General features: G+C 45.6%; 1 protein-coding gene and 1 long non-coding RNA gene across 3 annotated transcripts; one reads left to right on the top strand and one right to left on the bottom strand.

The window, feature by feature from the left end:
* Positions 1 to 738: 738 nt before the first annotated feature.
* LOC125428085 lies at positions 739 to 2,441 on the bottom strand. The gene is made up of 2 exons (XR_007243767.1): positions 1,982 to 2,441; positions 739 to 1,320 (listed from the first exon to the last, which is right to left on the bottom strand). It is a non-coding gene; the product is annotated as an uncharacterized LOC125428085 (long non-coding RNA).
* Positions 2,350 to 11,356, top strand: LOC125428084 (probable low-specificity L-threonine aldolase 2). 2 transcript variants are annotated; one of them, XM_048487694.1, is made up of 7 exons: positions 2,350 to 3,349; positions 3,905 to 3,988; positions 4,410 to 4,498; positions 7,024 to 7,209; positions 7,907 to 8,044; positions 8,401 to 8,593; positions 10,115 to 11,356. In XM_048487694.1, exons 1-7 carry the CDS (start codon positions 2,614 to 2,616, stop codon positions 10,420 to 10,422), a joined length of 1,734 nt encoding a protein of 577 aa, XP_048343651.1. In that variant the 5' UTR covers positions 2,350 to 2,613; the 3' UTR covers positions 10,423 to 11,356. The 2 variants fall into 2 exon arrangements, with proteins under 2 accessions (XP_048343651.1, XP_048343652.1); XM_048487695.1 differs by having other exon boundaries at positions 8,401 to 8,657; positions 10,115 to 10,357.
* Positions 11,357 to 11,777: the final 421 nt, after the last annotated feature.

The raw sequence follows: 11,777 nt of genomic DNA, 5'->3' as shown, positions 1-11,777 counted from the left end.
TTTTGGCTGTGCCACTCTGAAAAGTGTCATGTGCACTGGGGGTGTCACAGAAATAAACTATCATCATACAATTGCCAGCTCTGTGCCTTCTTCCAGGGCAAGGAGGAGGCAGAGACTTTTCTCCCAAAGTAAGCAGAGGCAGGTCAAGAATTAGAGGCAAATTATTTCCTGGGAATTATAAAGTGGTGATATGTATGGTTATACTGGGTTAAGAATGTGGCATGAAAGTTCCTTTTGCAATTTTCTGGGTTGCCAGCAGATCCAATTAAAATCAAGAGACATTCCACAACACAGCAGTTGTCAAAAACCCAGTGACTGTCCCATCATCAGCAGACACAGCATTTCATGGTACAGTGTTTCCAGAGCAGAGGCAAATATAAATCCAGCACTGCCTTCTAGTGGAGTTTCCTGTGTGAGAGATATTCCGAGCAAATTCTTAATGTACTTATTTGCATGATGAAAATCATTTGTGTCTAGGTGTGAAATTCATAAGCATATAATTTGATATATTTCAAGTTGACTCTGTGAAGGTTGTGGCTGATTAAAACTGGAAGCTAACACTGTACCTGAGAGAGTAAATCAAAACCAACCATAAGCAGTGCTGACCCAGATTTATATTCAAAATATGGCGTGTAAGGACGTTCTCCAGACAATAAAATCTGTTTTTCCCTTGATTATGACACTTTGCCTTGCTGGGGGACCAGTACTCAGATTTAGGCAAATGTAGCACAGGGCAGGAAACAGAAAAGTATTTTTTATTAATTTGATTTCTTCAGATTCCAGAGATTCCAGGCAGGGAAGCATCCCCGGCATGACTGGAAATTATTTTTAAAAATCAGGCTGAAACAGCTTTCCCTTACCAGTTTCAAGTGACAATAGCAAAAGATCAGCTCAACTCCTTTCCTAAAGTAGCAGTGGCTGCTACTTTGAATTTCACATGCCTGCTTGCCCATCTGCATTTCCCTTAAACAAAACTATTGGGTCTGTAAATCATGGTTTTACATGTGATTCTAAACATCAGATCTGACAAAGGTGCCCCTGCACCCCTTACTTTCTGTTGGGAATTCTTTTGGATGCTGAAGGGGAGAAAGGGAGAGGTTAGACACTGCAGCCTCCAGTTATTTAGTTAAAAGTTGAATTAGTTCCAGCTAACAGGCACTTCTGGTCAGCACTCAACTCAGTTCATGGGTAGAAAATCGGTGGTGGGGAGGTAGGTCTGTCATCAATATGGTTTCAAAAAGTCAATAACCTCTCCTGCAATGCCGCAGTAACAGCTGCTGCAATCAGTTTCACAGCTTCCGTCCCACAACCTTCATTTTCCTTAAAAACAAACAAGATGAATTGCAGAACTTCTAACAGCACGTATGTCTTGATTGTTATTTTTGTACAAAGGATTGCTACCATTTCTTAGAAACTGAACGTGCTTTGTGGGGTTGAAAAGTACCTTACAACTCTCTTTCTGTCTACAACGTAGGGATGCTAACATTGAACTACATACATTGCAGGGTTTTTGTAAAGCGCTCATCTCTGCCTCAGACTCATTTCCAATTGCAATATTAACATTAGGGCAATAGGTTACATTGTGGGCCTGTGATAAACTTTGTGCTCTCGCTCTCTCTCTCTCTCTCTCTCCCCCTCTTTTTATCTTTCAGAATAATTCATCCTACCACCACCATCATCATGCCCCCTCTATGAATACTTACATCTGCAGATTAGGGTACATCACAAAGATTTTTCAGAAAACACCACAACTATCAAGGTTTACAGAAAAATTGAAAAAAAGTAGGCAAAATGAAAAAGAAGAGTTTAGATTTATACCCTGCCTTTCTCTCCTGTATGGAGATTCAAAGGGGCTTACAAACTCATTTCCCTTCCTCACCCCACAGCAGAAACCTTGTGAGGTAAATGGGGATGAGAGTTCCAAAAAACTGTGACTAGCCCAAGGTCACCCAACAGGAACGCGGAAACACATCTGGCTCACCAGATAAGACTCTGCAGCTCATTTGGCGAGGCACCACCTCCAATAGAGGAACGTTGATTTCAGCACAGCCGGCAGTCGATTTGAAATCTGGAAACAGGCATGTTTTTAAATTGCACTTCTGTTCTTCACGCATGCCAAGGAAAAGTCACTTCTGGCTGGATGGCAAGTGTGAGATTTCATCAGGCATGATGACCTGACCTGGATTAACTCTGATATCATAAAACAATATCGCCGGGCGGGCAGATAATTCTGCCTCTAGAACGCTGTTTCTGGGGGAGCTGGATTGAAATGAACCGGGAAGATGGGAAGGGGAGGGGGGAGGGGGGAGGGGGATTCTTTCTCATCCTGCGGGGACTATGAGTCCTGAATGATGTGCTTTTCAATCAGCCTGCCAAGAGAGCGAGTGATTTTGAGACGCTGAGAAATTCACGCCATGCCATCTCACCCTTTTTCCTAAACTCCCCGCTGAAAACTACAATGCCCAGAATGCTGTACGTGAGAGGTGACAAAACCGCGGCGCCCGGAAGGCTGCTGGGAGTCGTAGTTCGGTATCCCAGGGAAGGCGTGGATTCTCTTTGGTCTCTCCTCGTCCGGGGAAAGGAAAGGGGCGGGGGGCTGAAACAACATCAGAAATGCTGCTGTTGAGCGGAAAGGTCGGCTCGTGGGGGAGCGGTGCTCTGCGCAAGGACCTCCGTGCCCTCCTCTGCTCATGTCGCGCACACGTTGCCAGCCAAGGCAAAGTTGATCGTGGCATCGGCAGCCCCACTCATTGCCGTGAATTCCGCGATCGTGGCCGCCAGTCCACGCGTTGGTGCAGAGGGTTAGGGGGGACTACTACTCCATATTGGCACCCGGGTGTGGGCACCACCCGGAATCTAGCTTACCGTTGTTGCTACGAATTTAAAGGCCGCCCGATAGGACATGAGCTCCAGTGTCGCTACCAGGAAGTGAGTGCGTGCCTTACTCTGTCTGAATGTTGTCAACAAGGTGTGGGTGCCCTTTGGATCCAGAAGAATCAGAACCAGGCTTTCAATGGGACCTTAGCCCATCCCAACTCTAAATGGCAAAGTATCAGTGCCATCCCCAAGCGTTCTTGGCTCTCTAGAATCGATGCAAGGTGTCACAGCCAAACTGTGGCTAGCCAGCATGGTACTCTTCTACCCTGGTGGCGCCCACGGCATGCTGCCTTTGCTCCTGCTTGCAGGATCGGTGCTCACAGTTATCGAACAGGTCCCCTCGCAGAAGCTGAGCATCATGTGGTGGATCTGCGCAGTGATACAGTGACTCGGCCCAGCTCTGAAATGAGGCAAGCTATGGCCCAGGCAGAGGTGGGAGACGATGACTACGGGGAGGACCCCACAGTCAATGGTGAGTCTGGGGAAAGGAACATCGCCAAATACGTAAAGGCAAGCATGGCCCAGACAGCAGCCGTTCTCTGGAGCACTCAGCTTGAGGATGCTTGGTCTCATCCCCCACAAATGAAGATAGCTTAGACCCCAAAACGTCCTTGGATGCACTTGCAAAACCAGCCTGTTAAAGCAATGACACTAGGGGCGTCAGAGAACCTTTTCATACCTGCAGCTGCTCAGGAAACATTGTACTGAGGACACATCATAGTTCAGAATGTAGAAGAGTGGGACATCTCTAGTTTTCTGTGACTATGAGGGAGAGAGTACTATTGACCAGTGAATGTCTGTGTGCAAGGCTTCTCTGGGCTCCAGTCGTGATGTTAAATATATTGTATCAAATAATAGGAAATTCCAAATAATCCCATTGTTAAATGTGAGGCAAGTTCTAGTTATGTTGGTTGAAGAGTTTTGTGGCAACTGGATTGGGAGGCTTTAAAACCCAACGCTAAGTTGTTTCTGTGAATTGGACCATGGCTGTGACCTTATCCATTCCCACCCCATTTCTCCCCTGCAGAGCTGCAGAGTTTAGTTGCTGACCTCCTGGGAAAGGAAGAAGCTTTATTTGTACCCACGGCCACCATGGCTAATCTCATTGCTGGTAAGTTTTATGGGAAGCAGTCAGAGTAGTGGCGCTGTATAGCAGGGAGAGTCTGGGGTATGGGGTATTATTATTTACTGTTTATATAACACCATAAATGTACAATACACAAAAAGGTCACGGCCCCAAGGAGCACATTCTAGACTAGAATCACCAGGAAAGCATTTTCACTCTGAAATGAGACCACCCAACTATTGTGCCTAGAAGGTATTGGAGAAAACAAAGCAAGCATTCCTGACAGCTCTTGCCTAGATGCCTTCCATCAACGATGTAAGCAGCAACAAGTAATATGTCTCTTAGGAGAGAATTAAATTCATCTACCTTTCTCCTGTTGCCCATCCACACCCTGTTGTCCACCCCACCCCCACCCCCAACCCACTGTGGATTCTCCCATCCTGACAGTTGCCCTCTCTTGTATCAGTCATGTGTCACTGTCGCAGGCGAGGAGCACAGCTTCTGCTTGGGAGGGAGGCCCATATCCATATTTTTGAGCATGGAGGGGTTGCACAGGTAAGCCCTTGCTGATATAATTCTGCTTTCTTTTAGCATGTAGCCTTGTTATTTCTGGTGGGTTGTACTCAAGACCAGCTGATGTTGGAGGGCGTTTGCATACTGAATGTTGAAGTGCATTTGAACATATTATTTTTCATGTATTGTATGAATGTTTGTAACTTAGGAACTGCAGAATGCACATCCCAGTCACTGCATGTTTTGTAGTCACATTAGGAGCCAACTTAAATGTGGCATGAGAAAACTTCCTGTCCCTTAGACAGTGGGTGAGATTAGTTGCCCTGGTAACTCTTAGCTCTGAGATACCTTCTAGGGCCCAACTGAATGTACTGGCACATTGGATTTGTGGGGACCCCAGAACTAGGCACACAGTTCTGCACCTGTTCTAGAGGCAGAGTCAGTTGGAGAGAAAAAAATTATCTGGGGGGAAAAAAGAAACTGATCAAGAAACCAAATTAAATCAAACATGCAGAGGTATATTTTTCAACATGTGTCCAGGTCTGCGGGGGGGGGGGGTGGCTGTAAAGACAGCTGCCAAGGCAGATGATGGCACTGTCTTGCAAAGTACCTACTGAATGGTGGGACCTACTCAGTGGTGGCGAATCTATGGCACTCCAGATGTTCATGAACTACAACTCCCATCACCCCCTGCCAGCATGGCCAATTGACCATGCTGGCAGGGACTGATGGGAATTGTAGTCCATGAACATCTGGAGTGCCATAGGTTCGCCACCACGGGCCCAGTCATCTGGGATCTTATTTAATGGAGTTTTATCTAGACAGGGTGATCAGGGGTTGGGGGAATAAATGCATACCTGGTAAGGTGCTTTTCCCTATTTGTTCTGTATTTAGATTGTCAGGACTTCATCAACTCAGAACTCACTCCTACCCCCAAACTCAAAACAGGGTTGCCTAATTGAGAAATAAGTATTCATTGTAATAAGGAAAACAAAATAGTTCATTAGTTGCAGAACCCCTGAGGGATGGATATTCTCCTTCCTTTCTGCTCAAGACAGGTACATTTCTGAGACCCACTTCCATGTAAGCACATGGCCTCAACAAGTAAGATACCATGTGTCAGAACTCAGATGGGGCCTCTAAAAGGCACCTCTATCTTGATTTGTAAAGAGGAAGAAAATGCTCAGACATTTACGTGTCCTGCAAGGTTGATAATTTCTCTAGTCTTCCCCAAAACAATAAGCAAAATCTAGTTACAACTCTTTTCTGTCTCCCACAAACTAACATTTTTTTCTAAGGAATTCATGCCATACACACAGTATTCCTTGACTCCGTTTTATGCTTACAACAATCTTATGTGATTAATTAATCTGAGAGAAAGTGAGTGGTCTAACATGCCCAGTGAGCTTGAAGGTGGAGATAAATAATGTAAACCTGTTACTTCCCAGTCCAAGTCCAACACAGACTTCCACAAGCACTATGCCTAGGTTTCCTTATATGCCTAGATTTCATTACAGGAACCTGGCCTAACCTCTGCTTGATGTGAAACCTTCAGGATTCTTTCTAGAGAGATCACATTTCACTTATTGTATGTTTTCTAGAACTCTGAATTTGTTCCATTGTTTGATTCAAAAAGAGCCATGTTCTTGGACATGGGATTAAGATCTCACTGTGTAACAATAATCAGGTTTAGATGTTTGGAATTTACTTTGTCCTGAACTGTAGCAGATTCCTAGCTAATCTGTTTGCTGTACTTGGTATTACCTGTATCAACATCAAGCCAACACTTTTTTAATCCAGATCATTGATTTCCTCCTACTAGAAAATAGTATTAATGGAATACTATTCACAATCATGGTATAAATTCGACTATTTACTGGAAACTGTTCAGACTTCTGAATTATTGACAAGTCGCCCCTCCCCTTTTGTTTTTTCTGCTGCTCAACTATTCTGCTTCTAGACCAATTGCTTTGCTCTGTATGCCATTGATTTCAGTAGGACATGTTTCTGTTATTATGTGATTTAGAATTGAGCCGCAAGATATTTGGCGAGTTCCACCCTAGGTAAGTTTAGCAGAACAAGGGAACTGCAAATAGTTTCCAAATTTTTCTTTCTAGATTCCGCAACACTTCAGAACCTTTCTTGCCAGTACTCAATTCACCCTGCTATCAGCATCTACAGTAATAGTCATCCAGAGGGCTCCCCGTCTAAAGATGTAGCTGATCTAGAGGCAGAAGATGAGGCTCTTGAGTTTTCTTAGCTGATTTATCATCCGGAAAGTTCACTCTATTCATCAGCATTGATTTTCTGCACACACAAAAAAATCCTCTTTACATTTTGAGTATAAATCTGATCCCATCAGTAGCATTGCAGTCAAGGTCATCCAGAGAGGTCATGTGCAGGTTTGTGTGACTTTGCAAACAGAATTTCATTTCCTGCAGTGAATTCATGCACCAAATCTCACCTTAAATATGGATACCATCAGCTCGTTTCAGCACAAATCATTTGTCGTGTTTAGATCTCACCTGGTTGACACAGCCTCACCTACCCATTTTGTTCTGAAACAGGTGGCTGGAGTCCATTCAGAGACATTGCAGGACCTGCCAGATGGGACTATAAGTCTTGATGAACTGGAGCATAAGATCCAGCAGACCTATAGAAGTCAGTACCACCCTCGGCCTGAGCTTATCTGCCTTGAGAATACACATTGCTCAGCAGGAGGACGGATCCTTCCCCTTCAGTACCTGCAAGAGGTGAACATCCATCCATTTTGTGCCTGACACTTTTGAGCTATGTAAATTCATTACCTAGCTGAATTTGACTTGTTATCAGTGGTGCCTTCTCAGAGTAATCAGTCACATTAGATTTTGTTCTTGTTTTTAAATCAAAATGCCCAGCAGAATCTCTTTCACAGTTAGACTTAATGATAAGAAAGCAATATGTCTGAAAATGTTGGCTCATCTGTCTTTTGGCACCTGCTGCCCAGCTACACTCTAAGGCTGCCATGTAACGTTCATCTGGAGCTAGAGCTACCATTTGGTGATCTAAGAGCCAGCATGGTGTAGTGGTTAAGAGCAGGTGTCCTCTAACCTGGGGAACCAGGTTTGATTGCCCCCACTGCCACTTGAGGTGTGGAGGCTTATCTGGTGTACCAGATTATCTTGTGCACTCCAACACATGCCAGCTGGGTGGGGCTAGTCACAGTTCTTCGGAACTCTGTCAGCCCCACCTACCTCACCAGGTGTTTGTTTGGCGGGGGCGAGAAGGGAAAGGAGATTGTGAGCCCCTTTGAGTCTCCTAACAGGAAAGAAAGGGGGGATATAAATCCAAACTACTCCTACACCACCACGACCACGACCAACATCTCCTCCTCCTCCTCCTCCTCCTCCTCCTCCTCCTCCTTCTTCCTTTTGTAAGTCTTCAGGGTGCTGAGTTCCTTTCTCTACACAGGTTCATAAGCTTGCCCACCAATATGAATTGAAGATACACCTGGATGGTGCCCGGATGCTTAATGCTGCAGTGGCCCTGGGAGTCCTGCCAAATCAAATCACCCAGCACTGTGATTCCGTCACTTTGTGTCTCTCTAAGGTGGGCAAATGCTAAACTGCAAAATGAGGGCAAGAGTGCAAGAAAACACCCATGAGGTTTGATCATGTGGCCTACTTAACCATGATCTGCCTCAAAACTTTGTGATTCTTCCTTGGATTTACAGCAGAAGTGGTTGTTTTGCCAGGCTGTATATGGAAGTGTGTGTGTGGGGGTCAGTTTCTGGGATGAATTAAGGAACTGCACACATATGGGATACCAGGGTCCCTATGCAGAGGCAGGGGATGGCTTACCACCTCTGAACATCTCTTGCCTTAGGTTGCTATAAGCTGGCTGTGACTTGATGGCAAAAAAAAAAAAAATCAACACCTAGTACTCGTTCTGTTTGTGTTCCTCAGGGTGTGGGCGCACCAGCTGGGGCCCTGCTAGCCGGACAGAGAGAATTCATTGTCGAAGCCTGGCGTGTGCGGAAGCTTCTCGGAGGTGGGATGCGCCAAGCGGGGGTTCTGGCAGCAGCTGCCCTTGTTGGATTGAGACACATGGAGGAAATACTGCAGAGGGATCACACCAATGCTAGAAGCTTTGCTGAAGGTGCATGTCTTGGAAGGAGAAGGGGAGACCAGGCTTCATTCTCAGCTGCTTCAGCACCATTCAGGTTCACTTTTCTCATGTTCATAGTGAACCCATTACCATACACACATGAAGCTGCCTTATACTAAGCCAGGGCATTCATCTATCACGGTCAGTATAGTCAAAGGCTTTCACGGCCAGATTCAACTGGTTCTGGTGGGTTTTCCGGGCTGTGTGGCCGTGGTCTGGTGGATTTGGTTCCTAACGTTTCACCTGCATCTGTAGCTGGCATCTTCAGAGGTGTATCACAGAGGGAAGTCTGTTACAGTGTGTATTACAGTGTGTTACAGTGTGTATCACAGAGGGAAGTCTTTTACAGGCTTTCACTAGCTGTTTGAATTGTCAGTGATTAGTTTGCATGCATATGTGTGCATGTACTGGGTCCCGGCATGTGGACATGGCCCACCCACCCTAGCGAAGGGAGGGGGAGGAGTGACATGCAAGGGGGGGAGGGGATGGGAGGGAATGAGGGGTGGCATCCAAGGGAGGGGAGGGAAGGGGGGGCCAGCATCTGGACCTGGCCCACCCACCCTAGCGGAGGGAGGGAGAGGGGAGGGAGGGGTGGCATGCACGGGAAGGGGAGGGTGAGTGAGGGGTGGCAGGCAAGGGAGGGGAGGGAGTGAGGGGTGGCATGCAAGGGAGGGGAGGGGAGGGGAGGGGGCCCGGCATCTGGACCTGGCCCAGACAGTGTGTAACAGACTTCCCTCTGTGACACACCTCCGAAGATGCCAGCCACAGATGCAGGTGAAACGTTAGGATCAAGATTCACCAGACCACGGCCACACAGCCTGGAAAACCTACCACAACCAAACGGTCAGTATTGTCTGTTTTGACTGGCAGCTGATGTCCAGAGCCTCATCAGAGGTCTTCTGCATCTCCTGCTACCTGATCCTTTAGACTGGAGATGCCAGATATCAAACCTGGGACCTTCAGCGTGTAGAATAAATGCTCTACCACTGAGCCATGGCTACTGTCCCATGTTGTGTCCAGATAGATTGTGGTTCACTGTTGCTGAACTGGGGTCTCCTTTCTGATTTTTGCAGAGGCTTCTTCCCATTGTATGGTGAGAATCCCTCCGCATTTCCCCCAAGCCACCTTTGCTGTGTAGAAACTTCTCACAGATTCTATCACAGAGATCCAGTGTGGTATAGTGGTTAAGAGCAAGTGCACTCTAATATGGAGAACAGGGTTTGATTCCTCACTTTGCCACCTGAGCTGTGGAGGCTTATCTGGGGAACCAGATTAGCTTGTACACTCCAACGCATGCCAGCTGAATGACCTTGGGCTAGTCACAGTTCTTCGGAGCTCTCTCAGGCCCACCCACCTCACAGGGTGTTTGTTGTGGGGGGGGGGAGGGAAAGGAGATTGAAAGCCCCTTTGAGTCTCCTTACAGGAGAGAAAGGGGGGATGAAAATCCAAACTCTTCTTCACAGGAAAGCTCATGCTTGCATCAAACAACTGCTCCCTTCTCCTTTCTTGCAGGAGTCTGCAACCTTGGATCTCCACTCTGCTCTGTAAACCCAGCCTCTGTGGAGACCAATATCGTCATGATGACAACGCCAGCACCTTGGCTAGGTCCTGCCAAACTATGTGAGCTCATGGAAGCTGTGAGTGCAGAGGAAGTTGCTACCACAGGCCAAGCCATTAGTGTGCGGCTTTTCCCATGGGGTGAGCGTTCCCTGCGTGCTGTCTGGCACTGTGATGTCTCTGCTCATGACACGCAGTTGGCTGGGAACAAGTTGTGTTTTGTACTGGACAAGTGTGAGTGGGAACGTACACATGTATGCTGAAGCCTGATGTAAATTGGCATTTCTGAGAATGTATGTAAACCTGTGATTGGTCAGTGCTGGCTTGGCTAGAGGAGGTAGGAGCCATAACATACTAGCACAGGTACAAAGAAAAGCTGGTGTTCAGGGCTTCTGTTCCAGCTCAACCACTCTTTCATCTTTACTGGAAACATTGCTGGATATTTGGCTGAATCAACCCATGACAAAAAGCCAACAGCCTCTCTCTTCCATTATAAAAATAAACAGCTTTCCACATAAGGGGCTCTAGTCACCGTTGAAGGAGAGGTTTTATAAAATTATGTATCACACATGACACCACCAAACTGGCAAAGATGTATAAAACTGTTTCAAATAAGTGTTGGAAATGCGACCATCAAGAGAGGACATTTTATCATTTGTGGTGAACTTGTGGGAAAGCAAAACAATTTTGGAGGTCTACTTAATAATTCAAAAGATTTTAAAGACTAATGTACAAAAGAGGCTTATCTGTTGGGACTTATGAACAGATCTTTGGAAAGAGAACGTGGAACTTTGTTTTTATACGTGACAGCAGCAACAAGAATAGTATATGTGCAGAAATGGAAAAGCTATTTCTACAATTGATTAATAGTGGGTGAAAGTGTCAGAGCTGGCCAAGTTAATTTCATTACTTAAAGAAAAGAACTTAACTAAGTCCATCAATAATTGGAATCCTGTGATAGTATATCTAGACCAAATAGAAAAAATAAATTGATACCTAGTGATTTTGAAGGTTAAGGACTGTTGAAATAAAATCCAATACAGAAAAGTGAGACTTTTTATTAATAATGGTGGTAAAGATTTAATTTCATTTTGATGCTTAATGGCCAAGTGCTGAAAGTGTAGGATTTAAGGGTTAATATTCAGTGTAGAAGAAATTGGAAATCTATATGAAATAAATACTTTATAATTTGGTGAATTTCTGTCTTTGTGTACTTTTTGGACTTTGAAGTACAAATTTTGAAACGTTTAAAAAGAGGTTCTAATCACCTACCACTTGTCCTGTTCCCTTGCCAAGCAATAGGATCCTCTTTTAGCCTTGCTTCCTCAAGATGATGATGAGCGTTTTGTTTCTCAAAAATGCCCCAACCCTGTTTAAGTACAGACATCTGCCAGCCTTTTATGACACTTGTATGTTCCTTTAAGTAGGATTGTTCCCCTAGTACACCTGATGTTTATTAAACCTGGTGTTTTATCATGAGCCATTGATGTTCTCTTATAGTTCTTGTTCTCTGTCTGACCCACTCAGCACGGGCCAACAACACCCGTACATGGCCAGTAAAAACATTGGTTGGGGGGAGAATTTTGCACAGCTGCTGCCCCCGAAACGAGTCATGCTC

This window comes from Sphaerodactylus townsendi, linkage group LG03 (assembly GCF_021028975.2).
Source record: "Sphaerodactylus townsendi isolate TG3544 linkage group LG03, MPM_Stown_v2.3, whole genome shotgun sequence".
NCBI classification, from domain to species: domain Eukaryota; kingdom Metazoa; phylum Chordata; class Lepidosauria; order Squamata; family Sphaerodactylidae; genus Sphaerodactylus; species Sphaerodactylus townsendi.
Note: the sequence above shows the minus strand (reverse complement) of the source record. Positions and strands in the feature narration are given on the sequence as shown.